Source organism: Montipora capricornis, chromosome 10 (assembly GCF_036669925.1).
Source record: "Montipora capricornis isolate CH-2021 chromosome 10, ASM3666992v2, whole genome shotgun sequence".
In the NCBI taxonomy this organism is placed as follows: Eukaryota; Metazoa; Cnidaria; class Anthozoa; order Scleractinia; family Acroporidae; genus Montipora; species Montipora capricornis.
In genome coordinates this window covers 45,620,799-45,639,029 of record NC_090892.1, presented here as the reverse complement: position 1 = coordinate 45,639,029, position 18,231 = coordinate 45,620,799, and the positions used below count along the sequence as shown (strand labels likewise).

General features: G+C 38.7%; 1 protein-coding gene across 1 annotated transcript in view; it reads right to left on the bottom strand.

Moving 5' to 3' along the window:
• The window catches only part of LOC138020910 (leucine-rich repeat-containing protein 15-like), a 97,436-nt gene that overhangs the window by 5,991 nt on the left and 73,214 nt on the right, over positions 1-18,231 (bottom strand). The window contains exons 13-15 of the mRNA XM_068867808.1: positions 8,437-8,508; positions 7,748-7,819; positions 1,739-1,810 (exon numbers count right to left, since the gene is read on the bottom strand). Coding sequence (XP_068723909.1) covers positions 1,739-1,810; positions 7,748-7,819; positions 8,437-8,508 — 216 coding nt within the window. The remainder of the gene's footprint in view (positions 1-1,738; positions 1,811-7,747; positions 7,820-8,436; positions 8,509-18,231) is intronic.

Genomic DNA, 18,231 nt, shown 5'->3' with positions numbered 1-18,231 from the left:
AACTAATTTGCAGACCGTGCGAAACGAAAACAAAAGATGATTGTGCATTGTCACCGTCAATTCAACATCGATTGCGCAACATTGTTCTCGCTTTTGAAGGTTTTGAGTTTTAGTAACCAGTCCCTGGATTAACTATGATTTTACGAAGCATTTTGGAATATTGTGGGGGATCTAATGGTGACTAGTCTAAATTATGATTATGATTACGATCACGGTGAACTATGGAACACACAGAAGCAAGCTATTATATATTACATTCCTGAAGAAAAAAAAGGAAGAGATAAAGGATACATATTGAACTGGCGGCCTATTTCCCTAATCAACGTCGAAGTTAAGGTCATTGATGAAATTCTCCCATGTGCCATTACATAGGAGTTTACAAGGTGCGAAAGGACTGGCATAAGTTTGCCATCCTCTGTCCGGTGGCGGGTCTAAAGTGTTGGTAACTGGTAACTGATAACTGGTAACAGGTAACTGGTAAACGGTAACTGGTAACAGGAAACTAACCCTAACCCTAATACCTTTTACCTGTTACAGTTACCTATTGCCAGTTATTACCAGTTTTCAGCATTTTAGACCCGAGGTCTTTCCTTTTCTTTCTTTTCGTTTCTTGACCATGCCGCCATGTATGTAGTCAAAGCAAAAACGTCCGGTTTATTGATAGGAGGCGTCAATACAAAGTGAGTCAAGCAGAATTTTAGAATGACAAGTTCTTGTGGTGTAAATGCATAGCGGGTAGAGAGGTTAGTTAGCGTTTCGGTGGACCTAAAGGGGAGCACTGAGTTTCTCGTAAGCCGTTCAACAATCTTCGTATGCTCCTTAATAATCTGAGCAGCAGCTTTAATAACATTGCGGCTAACCGTTCGTTGAAGAATGTAAAAGTCAACGCCGTTCAGGATGCTGCCAGGAAATATTCATTAAAAGGTCGTTTTTCATACGGAGGAGCTTTCTATGTTCTCTTGTCAGTCTTGTAATAGCACCTTTTCAATAAACGTTTCCTGATTGCAAGATTATCACGTGTACTGGTGTTATGTATTTTAAAAAATTAGAACTTCGGAAACACCTTGAAGGTATGGCAGCTGTTCAAAAAAATTGGAACTCCAGCTCGGCTTCGTGGAAATCAATAACGGCGCCCTGCACCATAACTGCTCCCACCGGTCAGAGCGTGGCTTGTGCGCAATGCCAGCAAATCTGTTGGCCAGATTATCAAGGCGCATATGTGTAATAAACAGCTCACGACGTAGAAAGTGCTTTGTACGGGGGTGTATTCACTCGTTGTTTGCGTCAAAAATCCTCACTCGCTCGTACCTCGCTCGTTCGGGTTTTTGACACAAACAACTCGTGAATAAAACCCTATACGCCGCACTTTCTATGACGTAAACTATATTTACGTAATAATTCTTCGGACAATGATCATAGACCAAATGCATAAACGACGGCCAAAACAAAAAAAAATTGCCCTTGTGCTAATTAGACCCACTGGCCTCGTTAGCAAAGACAGAATACAAAAGAAATGTTTCTTTAGAATGAGAATAGTTTGTCTAATTAGCACAAACAAAAGAAAATTTTCTTTGGCCGCCTTTTGTGCATTCGGTGTATGTGTGTTACTTAAACGTAACTCCACATTAAAGGGGAAAACATTTTTTTTTAAGACGTTAATTACTTTGCGCCAGTTAGATGTCGGAGCTCTTCTTCCATAAATGACAAATCAAAACTATAAAACAAAGTTTTCGCTTACAGAGACCACAGTTCAGTAAGACTATTAAAAATCCCCAGTGGAAGACTCTTCAACTTGTTGTTAGACAGATACCTGTTAATAACAACGCCACAGAAATGTTTTAGCAAAACGATACAGTATGACCTGGGTTAACACGACTTCATCAATTGGTTTCGTCTGTAGTATTTTGGTGCCATAGGTTATCTAGCTACTGTTTTTTACGTCTCCACAAAGCTAACATTTCTTATGCTATTTCTACCAGATTCAATACTAGTACTTGTAGGCGCATGATGGCAATGATCCAATAAATCGTATTACATTGGATACCAGAGTAAATTTGTAAACAAAGGAATCGCGAAATTTGAAAACATGGAAACTCCGACAAAAAATCGTATAAGAAAATAACATCGGAATTATGCCTTGTCGTGACCAAACGAGGAGAAAAAACCCCGAATGCATTGATGTTGTAAATTATTGCCGAATAAATGTAACGATTGAGAATGGATCGCAATAATCTGTGTCTGCTGCAAGAAGAGCTAGAAGGCGATTGTATCAAAGGTAGCAACTTTCGGGCAAAATTGATGGGGCAGGAAAACTTACTCTCCAACTTTTGAAGAAATGTTTTTTTAAAGAAATATTCACATTTTCTCGGTTTGATATTTTATGCGTTCAGGTTTGGAGAGGATTTCTTGTAGTTTGTTGTATTTTTTTCGAGAAAATATAAAGGCTTTTATTAGAAGCGCAATGATATTTAAGCTTTCTAACTGATAATTTGCAGGACAAAATTAAGTTTAAGATATTTACCTAGACACGTAAGGAAAGCCGTTATATAGGTATCACAGTCAGCCACATGGTTCCGATCGATATACGTATAAATTACGAGCATTTGCGTTATCAACCGTGACACAAACTGTTAAGTAAAGAAATAGTCCAGGTTGAGATTCAATTTCTTTAATTTTTTATCCAACAGTTTTACATTGTGTATTCAAATATTGTGTTTCCAATTTTGAAAAAAAAAATTGGTAGTTGAAAATTCCTAAGACAATCATAGTTTGAATAATCACTGTGTAACTCCAATATACGTTCACTGGATCAGTGCGATTATCATAGAAATAGATGGAGCCACGTAATGAACAATAAACAAGAGTTCCTGCAGGAGATTTGTCATTCTTGAGCGATTCACTTCCACGACCTACAATACAAGTTTCAGGCAAGAAAATCCATATTTTCGTATGCCATCCATCTGATCTTCGGTAAGTGCTTTTAAGGAACTCACGATAAGGACTAATTCACAATTAACATCGGACTCGGATAGAAGAAAATCACAAACATATTAAAGGAACAAGATAGCAAACAGTCTTGCCAAATCTTAATTTCGGTTTTAACAAAAACATCATCAACGGTACGTCTGCATAAATATCTTGCAATTATTCCGTCTTAGACCCGTTTTAAACTTGGCATTTCACATGTGCCGAATCTAATGCAAATGAGAAAAATATTTGTTTCGCTCATTTGCATTAGATTCGGCACATAAAAAATGCGACGTTTAAAACGGGCCTGAGGCAAAAAGTTAAAGTGGCATTTTTAAACGCGAAATCGATTGCCTCCACTTGGCATCATAATTTCCTTTTACATTATCCGCCATGTGTCCAGCATAAAAGCACTCCGAATAAACTATGCCCCAAATAAGGAATTTTTTTCCTGATACGGTTTTTCGCCCAGTTTTGGGGGGGAAAAATGGCGTCATTCCGAGCATGCGCCTGCAAGTAATACTGTCCTTTCCCGCCTGGGTTCCAGGCCCATTTTCAGGGCGGGGTAAGAGGGAGTCCCGGAACAGAACTAGACAATTTATAGTGAGTAAAGGTAATGTCAAGATGTAACTGGTAAAAGGTAACAGGAAACTAACCCCAACCCTAATAGACCGAATGCATAAATGGAGGAAAAAAATGTATTCTTTTGTTTATGTGCTAATTAGACTCACTACCCTCGCTCTCAAGCAACATTTCTTTTGTATTTTGTGCATGCACACGAGGCTAGTGAGTCTAATTCGCCAGTAAACAAAATAAAATTTTTTTGGCCGCCATTTATGCATTCCATCTATACCTTTTACCTGTTACAGTTACCTATTGCCAGTTATTACCAGTTTTCAGCATTTTAGACCCGGGGTCTTTCCTTTTCTTTCTTTTCGTTTCTTGACCATGCCGCCATGTATGTAGTCAAAGCAAAAACGTCCGGTTTATTGATAGGAGGCGTCAATACAGAGTAAGTCAAGCAGAATTTTAGAATGACAAGTTCTTGTGCTGTAAATGCATAGCGTGTAGAGAGGTTAGTTAGCGTTTCGGTGGACCTAGAGGGGAGCACTGAGTTTCTCGTAAGCCGTTCAACAATCTTCGTATGCTCCTTAATAATCTGAGCAGCAGCTTTAATAACATTGCGGCTAACCGCTCGTTGAAGAATGTAAAAGTCAACGCCGTTCAGGATGCTGCCAGGAAATATTCATTAAAAGGTCGTTTTTTATTCGCAGGAGCTTTCTATGTTCTCTTGTCAGTCTTGTAATAGCACCTTTCCAATAAACGTTTCCTGATTGCAAGATTATCACGTGTACTGGTGTTATCTATTTTAAAAAATAAGAACTTCGGCAACACCTTGAAGGTATGGCAGTTGTTCAAAAAATTCAAATCGACCTCGCCTTCGTGGAACTTAATAACGGTGCCCTGCACCATTACTACTCCGACCGCTCAGAGCGTTGCTTGTGCATGCGCAATGCCAGCAAATCTGTTGGCCAGATTATCAAGGCGCATATGAAGACATACTTAATATAATCAGCGGCACTTCCAAATTCAAGACTTTCAAAGATGATCTGACTTGGTCATAAGAAATGCAGCTGCAGCGCTTCCTGAAGAAATCCAGTGGTCAACTGGATACATGTGCGGATGCATATCCCAAGATTTATCCTACTTGCTCGCAAACCACGAGAATCTATGGTATTCCGGAAATGCACAGGCCAAGCGCTCTTGATTCGATGGCACCGTTTAGACCAATTGTCTGTTCCATTGGAACTTACAATTATGAGTTCGATAAGTAATGTTCAAAAAACACGCAGCAGTGTTTTATTGGTTTTAAAAACATAAGGCGTAGCCGAGTGTTTTTAGATGCGATAAATTACGTGCTGCGATTTTTTTGAACGGCTTGAAAACATTCCAAGAAAACCGTGTCCCTCGTTAGTCTGAACAAAGCTTCAAATTGTAAGGGGACGATTTGAGCGTACAAGAAAAACAATTGGACCTTATAAGCAGTATGGTAATTTTAAAAGCATTTTTTTTTCCTTCAGTCCTTATTCCATATTGTCGATGGTTGAAGGAAGTTGATTAAAAGAGCTGCCTAAGAGAAAGTTCAGAGAACTGAAAACTTCCGATGAAGAAAAGGCACTGTTAAAAATCCGCTTCAAAATCAATTCGATGTCAGAAAATGGTCTTTTAGTATTTTCGTACAGTAGCAAAATGCAAGGTTGAACAAGCAGCGAACGAAGAAGCAGGGTTCGACGTCCAACGGGTAAAATCTGGATACGAACCTTGTTAACATGACGGCAGAGTCGTTGAATTTTTTGGTTGACAAAATTTGTTGAATAAGTTTGAAAGGAGAATGAGGAAAGCTATCCGCCCAGAAGTTTGCAATCTCTAAGATTTCAATGAAAATGATTAGGACTATTTCATAAAAATCACCAGTGATCTTTATGTGAAGATCACTAGTGACTTCATCCTCGGAGACCCAGGGGCAGCTAGTAGGGTCGATAAAATGTTCGAGGTGAAAGTTAACTACAAGAACGGGAAGAGCCCCTGGGCACTTACTCTTATCGAACCAGTTCCAGAAGCGTTCGAGTTCCCTGTTTATGATTGCCCACAATTTTTTTTTTGTAACCAATCAGCGAGGAGGAGCAGCTGGGTGACTCTGGGTGACAACCACATTTTCAGTTATCAAAATATAAGTAGTCTTCCCCGTGTCTTGATGAATAAATATCAGAAATGAAATAAAAAGTGGTGAAGTATTACAGGCACAAATCATTCATCACTATAGTCGACAAAATTACAAAATAATCACGAAGAACATCGTGTATTTCATCAACCGAGCGCGCCATTTTACTATTACCGTTGGCGCGAGATGCAGAAAGGACGTCCGGGATACTATTCTTTCCTCCTCTAAGCTTTATCTAACGCAAAACCTTTACTCGTTTCATCGAATTGAAAAGGTGCCTCACCAGTATATCACTAGGACAAAAAGCCATTTACCTAATTTTAATCAGGTTCATTTTCCTATTTCAGTGAAACATGTTAAATTACTTTGCGTGGGTTCCTTTTCCACAGTAGCTCACAGGAGATTACATAAACTGGTACAACGGTTTTTTGCATTGATCTTGATCATAAGCTTGTATTTACTTTGTTTAAGATCCGTAACATGTTTAGCGTGAGAGATCCTGTGTCTTTTTATCTTCGTTCCCGCTTCGTGTATAAATTCACTTGTGCAAGTTGTAATTTTTTTACCGGCGTTTGGGAAACATCCCGATACATTTTGACGCGTATCATGAGCACCTTGGAAGGGACAGAGCCTCTCTTGTTTTCCAGCATCTGCAACATTCGGAGGAATATCGAAGACTTTGCACTGAGAGGTGTTTCTCCATTCTAGATACAGTTATCGTAACAAATCGTTTTCACTTGTTCCTCAAAGACGAAATCCATATTCGCTGGGACTAACCCAGTCTTAACAGACAACTAAAGCACGCGGAGCTAACTCTTCTATTTTACTAACAGTTATGGTCAGCGTTTAGTTGATCGCTTTAATTTGTGTTATTGTATCTTTTGCACGCACATTAGTCTTTTGTTAGCATTCAGCATTGTAACGTTGAACTAAAATTGGATATTATACTGACGTCATATGCTTACATAGTATATAGCACTGTAAGGTCACATTCATATAGAAAACTGAAAGTGATCAACAGTTGATCGAAACATGCATTGCGAAACCGAAGCCGTGGTCATTTTTTTACGAAGTGACACCGATTGGTACTTTTGAGTGTCTTCATCCCGATCGTTTTCCGTGTTTAAATAAATATCCATTAAACTTCCTAACGTTGTTCCGTTTCTTTTGGTTACTTTCTTTTTCCCTTGTTTGGTTCCTTTTACAAGTGTTCCTAGGAGCTCCTGTCTGTGATTTTACAACATTTTATAGCCGGTTTTATTAACAAAATTGACAACGTAAAATTAGACCTAAAGGCATAAGTAATGTTGAGAAGAACATCGACATGGGCTCAGTTTGAAAGCCATACGATGAGAAGCTTGACAAGATATTGCAAAGGCTCTTAACCATTGTACAAAGTTCTGTACCCGACTCTTTTTCTCTAGCTCTTTAATCTCTCTGATATAATTACCAGCAGTTAGTATGCAATTGTCATCAAATCAGCGAACTCACAATTCGACTCAAAGTACTCGCATATTGCCATGTTATAAGTTGTCATCGTGTAGCGAACAAACATCATGATATTGTGTTTATTTTATGCCATTGTTTCACTGATAATGTATGATAACACTTTGAATCATGTGAGACAAACGGATGATTAAAACGTAAGTGGAAATGAATATAATTTAAATTTTAAATTGGCATACATGAAGGGGCGGACGTACGTACGGACGGTCGTGACGCCATGACTATAAAACCAAATTTTCTCACATCGATGGGTTACCATATTTCCTTAAGTATGGTGCTCCGGGCGCGCGCGGAGCTCCGCTATTAGTTTTGTATATCAAGTGATGAATAAATCTTAGTTAGGAAATCGAAAGTGGGCAACTTGAGCACTTTATGTAAGCACCTTCTGAAGTTGTCAGAGTTGTGTTCTTTTTCATGTAATAACGTTGTTAAATCTGGAAATACATGTGCAAGTTTAGCCTGTAAAGGCGTTTAGTAATGTGCTTTCTTTAAAGTTATTACAACAGTTTCGAATTGTTTTCCAATGTTATGTAACATAAACTTGGTCCTTACAGGCTAGATAGCCTGGCATTCTTATCAAAAATGCCGTCAGGAAGGTCTGTCAGCTGGTTTCCCGACAACAACCTAAAAATACAAATAAAAAGATTTACAGCTTTACTCACAGTTAAAATTTTACCAACACACTACAAAATCCAAAGATCTGAGGGAACATCGATCGGTAAGGTCTTGTGGAACCATATTACCATCAATGCTTTGCTTTAGTCGATTTCTTGTGCTCCAAACAACATGTTAGTGAGTTTTAAATGGCATATCGGTGGCCCTGTATACGTGTTTGTATTTGCCAGAATTTAAGCCATATGAGTGCGAAATAGTCACTGGATCATGGTTCAGCATTTTCTCTTTTCCGGTCACGTTTTACATAAATTAACCTTTAAATCCCCCTTGTCCATGGCTTACTTTAAAAAAAAAAATACATTTCCCGTTAACACTTTACTCGTGGGTATACCAAGTAATGAACAAATGTTATGTTGACAGTAGGAAGTGGGAAACTTAAGCATATTATGTTAGCACCTTCTGAAGTTGTCAGAGTTGTGTTCTTTTTTATGTAATAACGTTGTTAAAACTGTAAATACATGTACAAGTATAGCCTGTAAAGGAGTTTAGTAATATGCTTTCTTTAAAGTTATTACAACTGCTTTGAGTTGTTTTCCAATGTTATGTAACAGACTCTTGGTCCTTACAGGTACGATAGCGCGGTATTCTTATCAAAAATGCCGTCAGGAAGAACTTTCAGCTGGTTTTCCGACAACGACCTACCAACAAACAAACAAACAAACAAGAAAATTAACAGCTTTTAGTTAACCCTAACCCAAGGACCATCGAACGGTGGGAGCTAGTGGGACTATATTACCATCACTGTTTTGCTTTGGTCGATTTCTTGGACTCCAACCAACATGTAGCCTAAATAAATGCGTTTGTAACATATTCTTAAAATTGTTCTAACGTTCTACTGCTGCGAATTTTACAGGGGAGCGAGTTCCATAGCTTTGGAGTGGCAACACAAAAAGCCCTTTGCCCCAATATTCCCTTTTTTCTCTTTCGTTGCAAGTCAAGGAGCAGCTTGAACTCAAAGCACAGCGTGATATACTCTTAATATCAATTAAATCATTTATATATTCCGGCACAACCCCGTGAATAGCTCTCAATGTAATTACTAGTACCTTAAATCTAATTCTAAATTGCACTGGCAGCCAGCAAAGCCTGAAAAGCACAGGCGATATATGATCTAAGCGGGAAACAATGCAAATTAGGCTCGCGGAGGGGTTGGCGCAGTGGTAAGATCTCTGCCTTCCAACCCTAAGGTTCCGGGTTCCATTCCCGGTTCTGCCGAGACTGGAATATTTGGCGACCTTCTTTCCCGCTAAAAGTTCACTCAGCTTTCCATCCTTCCGAGGTCGGTAAAATGAGTACCAGCATGCATGGACTGCTTAGAAGCGGCTGCAATTTGTGCCTGTATATGCTTCCAGTCCGCTGGGGGTAAATTGATCATTGTAAAGCGCCTTTGAGACATTGTGATAAGGGCGCTATATAAATGCACCACTTTACTTTTTTTCTTTTTTTAACGTAGAAAAATTGTTTCCGACAAGCCATATAATAAACTATTGCAAGAGTCAATTCTACTATAGGAACTAGAGCATGCACTAACTTCTTCGTTGATTCAGTTGATAGATGCTTTCTTGTGCATCTAATGTAGTGCACTACAAATCTTATTGATTTCTGTCCCCATACTAAGTTGCTGATCAAAATAGCGGCCCAAATTCTTAGCCTGTTGAGCTGGAGTAATCTGATGGTCACCTAATCTTAGACAGTTGCTGTCTTGCTCCCGTAAGTAAATATTCACTTTTATCATCATTTAGCTTAATCCGGTCAGTCAGCATCCATTGACGTATGTCTTCTATACAGTGTTGCATTGCTATAACTGCCACACCCTGACTTGCTGGTGAATTAGGTTTTAAAAAATGATAAAGGTGAGAATCATCCACACAGCAATAAACGTGATGTAGATGTGCGTTAACAGTCTTAACAAGCTTGGATGCGTAAATGATAAACAATACAGGACCGAGACGGGATCCCTGAGGAACACCATACTGCAAGGAAAAACGGTCAGAGAATGTCCCATTGTCCGATATACGTACGCGTTGACTTTTCTTCCTTGAGTATACTAAGAACCATTCCAAGAGTTCACCCAAGACGCCAAACCTTGACTAAAGACTCATGATCAAAATACCCTGATCAACGGTATCGAAGGCTGCACGTTAATCTAAAAGAACCAGCAAAGCTATATGACCCTTGTTCACATTCATAACCATGTCACTGTTAACCTTTGAAAGAGAAGTCTCAGTACTATGGTGTTGCCTATACGACGACTGCAAAGCAGGATACAGACCATTGAAAGACATGCAAAAGCAGTTTATCTGATACCGAGCGTTTATGTCAATTTAGACAAATAAGAAAGATTACTAACTGGGCAATAGTTTATATACAGAAGATCAAGGCCATGTTACTTGAGCAGAGGATTTACTACGGCTTCCTTCTATGAATTAGGAAAATAGGTAATAGTCACTGGATCATGGTTCAGCATTTACTCTTTTCCGGTCACATTTTACATACTACAGTTTGCTGTAATACTACCTTCTATAGGAGGAAAGGTTAAATAAAGTATACACCTTTTACATCTCGCCATAAACCCATTTTATAGATCGATCGTAAGATGCTAACTCAGTTTTTAGTTTTTAAACTCAGAATATAATTACGTATCGCTCCGGAATTCTTCTATTACTCCAAGGAAAGGTTGCGATACATGCTTAAAGAGTCTTAATTCATTTGAGAATAACAAATCTCAAAAAACAGGCAACGACGGATTGACTGTTGAATGTACCATCATTGATTCACTGAGATGGTGATAAAACTCCTCAAGTGTTTTTGTTTCATGTTTTTACCTACACAGTGCACCAAACACACCGTTTTTTCGAGCAAGTAACCAAGCAACTTCTTCAATTAATCTATGCGCAACTAATTTGCAGACCGTGCGAAACGAAAACAAAAGATGATTGTGCATTGTCACCGTCCATTCAACATCGATTGCGCAACATTGTTCTCGCTTTTGAAGGTTTTGAGTTTTAGTAACCAGTCCCTGGATTAACTATGATTTTACAAAGCATTTTGGAATATTGTGGGGGATCTAATGGTGACTAGTCTTTGGCCGCCTTTTGTGCATTCGGTGTATGTGTGTTACTAAAACGTAACTCCACATTCAAGGGGAAAAATTTTTTTTTTTTAGACGTTAATTACTTTGCGCCAGTTAGGTGTCGGTGCTCTTCAGTCCATAAATGACAAATCAAAAATATATAGCAAAGTTTTCGCTTACAGATATAACAGTTCAGTAAGACTATTAAAAACAACTTGTTGTTAGACAGATCCCTGTTAAAGGGGCTAGGTCACGCTATTTTAGGTATATTCGTTTAATTTTGTTAATTATGAGCTCTAAACGTCAAATTGGCAGAGCAAGAGTCTTTCATTTGCAAAATCACGGCCACATAACAACTGAGAATGATTTTACAGCTGTGTAAATGACATTTTGATATAGACTGATATAAATTTGAAAAAAGGTGGGCCGACGTTTTTCAAATTTACCCAAATTCAATCCATTTCAATCCTCTCCAGTTTTGTCCATCCATGTCCCTTCTTGGCCTCCCTGTGTTTTGTTAGAGTTCTTCTATAGTTTTGAACAGTTATTTTGATATTTTAGTTAATTGTATGACCATTCGATCAGCGCTGAAATTGCCTAAAATTGCGTGACCTAGCCCCTTTAATAACAACGCCATTGAAATGTTTTAGCAAAACGATACAGTATGACCTGGGTTAACACGACTTCATCAATTGGTTTCGTCTGTAGTATTTTGGTGCCATAGGTTATCTAGCTACTGTTTTTTACGTCTCCACAAAGCTAACATTTCTTATGCTATTTCTACCAGATTCAATACTAGTACTTGTAGGCGCATGATGGCAATGATCCAATAAATCGTATTACATTGGATACCAGAGTAAATATGTAAATAAAGGAATCGCGAAATTTGAAAACATGGAAACTCCGACAAAAAATCGTATATGAAAATAACATCGGAATTATGCCTTGTCGTGACCAAACGAGGAGAAAAAACCCCGAATGCATTGATGTTGTAAATTATTGCCGAATAAATGTAACGATTGAGAATGGATCGCAATAATCTGTGTCTGCTGCAAGAAGAGCTAGAAGGCGATTGTATCAAAGGTAGCAACTTTCGGGCAAAATTGATGGGGCAGGAAAACTTACTCTCCAACTTTTGAAGAAATGTTTTTTTAAAGAAATATTCACATTTTCTCGGTTTGATATTTTATGCGTTCAGGTTTGGAGAGGATTTCTTGTAGTTTGTTGTATTTTTTTCGAGAAAATATAAAGGCTTTTATTAGAAGCGCAATGATATTTAAGCTTTCTAACTGATAATTTGCAAGACAAAATTAAGTTTAAGATATTTACCTAGACATGTAAGGAAAGCCGTTATATAGGTATCACAGTCAGCCACATGGTCCCGATCGATAAAATTTTACGTGGAATGTCGTAAAAAAATCTCACTAATAGAGGTCATCCAATTTTTTTACATTTTAATGAGCACGTAAGATATGTCATCTTCATCGTTGTTAGTTAATATTCACGAACAAGTTTTGACCAGAAAAAAAAATTCTGACAATTAATGTTTTTGGATAATCGTTGATTGACTGTGCATACATAAGTATAAATTACGAGCATTTGCGTTATTAACCGTGACACAAACTGTTAAGTAAAGAAATAGTCCAGGTTGAGATTCAATTTCTTTAATTTTTTATCCAACAGTTTTACATTGTGTATCCAAATACTGTGTTTCCAATTTTGAAAAAAAAAATTGGTAGTTGAAAATTCCTAAGACAATCATAGTTTGAATAATCACTGTGTAACTCCAATATATGTTCACTGGATCAGTGCGATTATCATAGAAATAGATGGAGCCAAGTAATGAACAATAAACAAGAGTTCCTGCAGGAGATTTGTCATTCTTGAGCGATTCACTTCCGCGACCTACAATACAAGTTTCAGGCAAGAAAATCCATATTTTCGTATGTCATCCATCTGATCTTCGGTAAGTGCTTTTAAGGAACTCACGATAAGGACTAATTCACAATTAACATCGGACTATGATAGAAGAAAATCACAAACGTATTAAAGGAACAAGATAGCAAACAGTCTTGCGACATCTTAATTTCTGTTTTAACAAAAACATCACCAACGGTAACGTCTGCATAAATAGCTTGCAATTATTCCGTCATAGACCCGTTTTAAACTTGGCATATCACATGTGCCGAATCTAATGCAAATGAGAAAAATATTGCTTTCGCTCATTTGCATTAGATTCGGCACATAAAAAATGCGACGTTTAAAACGGGCCTGAGGCACAAAGTTAAAGTGGCATTTTTAAACGCGAAATCGATTGCCTCCACTTGGCATCATAATTTCCTTTTACATTATCCGCCATGAGTCCAGCATAAAAGCACTCCGAATAAACTATGCCCCAAATAAGGAATTTGTTTCCAGATACGGTTTTTCGCCCAGTTTTGGGGGGAAAAAATGGCGTCATTCCGAGCATGCGCCTGCAAGTAATACTGTCCTTTCTCGCCTGTGTTCCAGGCCCATTTTCAGGGCGGGGTAAGAGGGAGTCCCGGAACAGAACTAGACAATTTAGTGAGTAAAGGTAATGTCAAGATGTAACTGGTAAAAGGTAACTGGTAACAGGAACCTAAACCTAACCCTAATAGACCGAATGCATAAATGGAGGAAAAAAATGTATTCTTTTGTTTATGTGCTAATTAGACTCACTTCCCTCGCCCTAAAGCGAAATTTCTTTTGTATTTTGTGCATGCATACGAGGCTAGTGAGTCTAATTAACCCATAAAGAAAATAATATTTTTTTGGCCGCCATTTATGCATTCCATCTATACCTTTTACCTGTTACAGTTACCTATTACCAGTCACAATTTACCTATTACAGGTTACCCATTACCTATTACCAGTTACCAGTTACCAGCATTTTAGACCCGAGGTCTTTCCTTTTCTTTCCTTTCGTTTCTTGACCATGCCGCCATGTATGTAGTCAAAGCAAAAACGTCCGGTTTATTGATAGGAGGCGTCAATACAGAGTAAGTCAAGCAGAATTTTAGAATGACAAGTTCTTGTGGTGTAAATGCATAGCGGGTAGAGAGGTTAATTAGCGTTTCGGTGGACCTAAAGGGGAGCACTGAGTTTCTCGTAAGCCGTTCAACAATCTTCGTTTGCTCCTTAATAATCTGAGCAGCAGCTTTAATAACATTGCGGCTAACCGCTCGTTGAAGAATGTAAAAGTCAACGCCGTTCAGGATGCTGCCAGGAAATATTCATTAAAAGGATCGTTTTTCATACGAAGGAGCTTTCTATGTTCTCTTGTCAGTCTTGTAATAGCACCTTTTCAATAAACGTTTCCTGATTGCAAGATTATCACGTGTACTGGTGTTATGTATTTTAAAAAATAAGAACTTCGGAAACACCTTCAAGGTATGGCAGTTGTTCAAAAAATTCAAATCGGCCTCGCCTTCGTGGAACTTAATAACGGTGCCCTGCACCATTTCTGCTCCGACCGCTCAGAGCGTGGCTTGTGCGCAATGCCAGCAAATCTGTTGGCCAGATTATCAAGGCGCATATGAAGACACACTTAATATAATCAGCGGCACATCCAAATTCAAGATTTTCAAAGATGATCTGACTTCGTCATAAGAAATGCAGCTGCAGCGCTTCCTGAAGAAATCCAGTGGTCAACTGGATACATGTGCGGATGCATATCCCAAGATTTATCCTACTTGCTCGCAAACCACGAGAATCTATGGTATTCCGGAAATGCACAGGCCAAGCGCTCTTGATTCGATGGCACCGTTTAGACCAATTGTCTCTTCCATTGGAACTTACAAAAACCGATAAAAGATAAAAACCGAGCAGCAGTGTTTTATTGGTTTTAAAAACATAAGGCGTAGCCGAGTGTTTTTAAGGTGCTGCGATTTTTTTGAACAGCTTGAAAACATTCCACGAAAACCGTGTCCCTCGGGAGTCTGAACAAAGGTTTAAATTCTTAGGGGACGATATCAGCGTACAAGAAAAAAAATGGACCTTATAAGCAACTTTTTCCTTCAGTCCTTATTCCATGTTGTCGATGGTTCAAGGAAGTTGATTAAAAGAGCTGCCTAAGAGAAAGTTCAGAGAACTGAAAACTTCCGATGAAGAAAACGCACTGTTGTTAAAATCAATTCGATGTCAGAAAATGGTCTTTTAATATTTTCGTACAGTGGCAAAATGCAAGGTTGAACAAGCAGCGAAAGAAGAAGCAGGGTTCGACGTCCAACGGGAAAAATCTGGATACGAACCTTGTTAACATGACGGCAGAGTCGTTGAATTTTTTGGTTGACAAAATTTGTTGAATAAGTTTGAAAGGAGAATGAGGAAAGCTATCCGCCCAGAAGTTTGCAATCTCTAAGATTTCAATGAAAATGATTAGGACTATTTCATAAGAATCACCAGTGATCTTTATGTAATGATCACTAGTGACTTCATCCTCGGAGACCCAGGGACAGCTAGTCGGGACGATAAAATGTTCGAGGTGAAAGTTAACTACAAGAACGGGAAGAGCCCCTGGGCACTTACTCTTATCGAACCAGTTCCAGAAGCGTTCGAGTTCCCTGTTTATGATTGCCCACAATTTTTTTTTTGTAACCAATCAGCGAGGAGGAGCAGGCTGGGTGACTCTGGGTGACAACCACATTTTCAGTTATCAAAATATAAGTAGTCTTCCCCGTGTCTTGATGAATAAATATCAGAAATGAAATAAAAAGTGGTGAAGTATTACAGGCACAAATCATTCATCACTATAGTCGACAAAATTACAAAATAATCACGAAGAACATCGTGTATTTCATCAACCGAGCGCGCCATTTTACTATTCCCGTTGGGGCGAGATGCAGAAAGGACGTCCGGGATACTATTCTTTCCTCCTCTAAGCTTTATCTAACGCCAAACCTTTACTCGTTTCATCGAATTGAAAAGGTGCGTCACCAGTATACTATTAGGGCAAAAAGCCATTCACCTAATTCTAATCAGGTTCATTTTCCTATTTCAGTGAAACATATTAAATTACTTTGCGTGGGTTCCTTTTCCACAGTAGCTCACAGGAGATTACATAAACTGGTCAGGCGCGTAGCGTCCTATACGCATATACGCACGTGCGTACTTGAAGTGACCAGAAAATTTTGAAAGTTTTAGCAATTGTTTCTATTCTTAACATTTTCCTTGTACGCAACCAAGATTTCGTGATGAAAGCACCATTTTGATTAAATTCTCAAAACTAAAACAAAAGCTATACCATGTTCTAACTTAGTTTTGCATTGTACCTTTTTTTTGCACTAACAATGCAGTGTTGTTTGGCCAGCGTGCAACAAAAAGGCGAGGTTGCAAAGGAGCGACGTTCCAAGAACGTTCGTGACAAAGGAGTGACGTTCCGAGAACATTCTTGACAATTCCAGTCACGCTAGCACAACCAAAACAATGTTTTGTTTGCACCAAGTTTGCTCAAAATAAGGGCAAGACGCTTTGTTCTTTGCTTGTATTCACACAACTATTTCGACAAGAAATAAAGAACGCAGTATTTTTCGCTCAGTTTACTTAGGTTCTAGATCATATGTACTTGCGCGTACTTGAAACGCTACGCGCCTGCTGGTACAACGTTTTTTGCATTGATCTTGACCATAAGCTTGTATTTACTTTGTTTAAGATCCGTAACACGTTTAGCGTAAGAGATCCTGTGTCTTTTTATCTCCGTTCCCGCGTCGTGTATAAATTCACTTGTGCAAGTAGTAATTTTTTTTACCGGCGTTGGGGAAACATCCCGACACATTTTGACGCCTATACATGAGCACCTTGGAAGGGCAGGGCCTCTCCTGTTTTCCAGCATCTGCAACATTCGGAGGAATATCGAAGACTTTGGACTGAGATGTGTTTCTCCATTTTAGATACGGTAACAAATCGTTTTCACTTGTTCCTCAAAGACGAAATTCATATCCGCTGGGACTAACCAAGTCTTAACAGACAACTAAAACACGCGGAGCTAACTCTTCTATTTTACTAACAGTTATGGTCAGTGTTTAGTTGATCGCTTTAATTTGTGTTATTGTATCTTTTGCACGCACATTAGTCTTTTGTTAACATTCAGCATTGTAACGTTAAACTAAAATTGGATATTATACTGACGTCATATGCCTACATAGTATGTAACACTGTAAGGTCACATTCATATAGAAAACTGAAAATGATCAACGGTTGATCGAAACATGCATGGCGAAACCGAAGCCGTTGTCATTTTTTTACGAAGTGACACCGATTGGTACTTTTGAGTGTCTCCATCCCGATCGTTTTCCGTGTTTAAATAAATATCCATTAAACTTCCTAACGTTGTTCCGTTTCTTTTGGTTACTTTCTTTTTCCCTTGTTTGGTTCCTTTTACAAGTGTTCCTAGGAGCTCCTGTCTGTGATTTTACAACATTTTATAGCCGGTTTTATCAACAAAATTGACACCGTAAAATTAGACTTAAAGGCATAAGTAATGTTGAGAAGAACATCGACATGGGCTCAGTTTGAAAGCCATACGATGAGAAGCTTGACAAGATATTGCAAAGGCTCTTAACCACAGGCCCGTAGCAGGGGGAGGGGCAGGGGGGGGGGGGGGGGGCGCGAGCCCCCCCAGAAATTTTCAGACTTGAATTGAATTCTGCTACAAAAGTGGATTTTTTTTTACTAAAATGGACAGCTGTCAATGGAAGCTAAAGTTTCAAAGTATTGTCGATCATAGTAAGATTATGTACTGCTGTTCTTCTGTGCAATTTGGAATTGTGTAAACAAACGAAATCGTATTTTTGCTCTGCCAAAAACAACCAACAGCTTTAAAATATCTGCTTATTAAGCATGAAAATAGTCAGAAGCAAAATGGATCGAAATGCACCAATGACAGAACTTTATTGGTTTCCTAAGAAGTCCGCCAGTGTAAAATATACCACTGTACTAGAGTAAGACTTAGGTTTTTGCGCGTTTATATTGAAAGTTTTACAATGTCTTCGCAAGAGCCGCCGAAAAAGAAATCCAAACAAGTCGAAAATAAGCAGGGAACACTTTTATCGTGGGTAAGACCATGTACTAGTGACACAGAGCCTGGTGTAGTCGAAGAAACAATCCTAATCAAAGAACAATCCGGAAATGAAACTGATTTGGAGCCATCGACAACAATAGCTGGCAAACAGGAAACGACAAAGAGGCAACTCAGCCCTCCAGATCAGGTCTTTGTTAGCGTATCAGATAGTCCTTATCAGCCGAAGAATTTTAAATTCCCGGCAAAGAC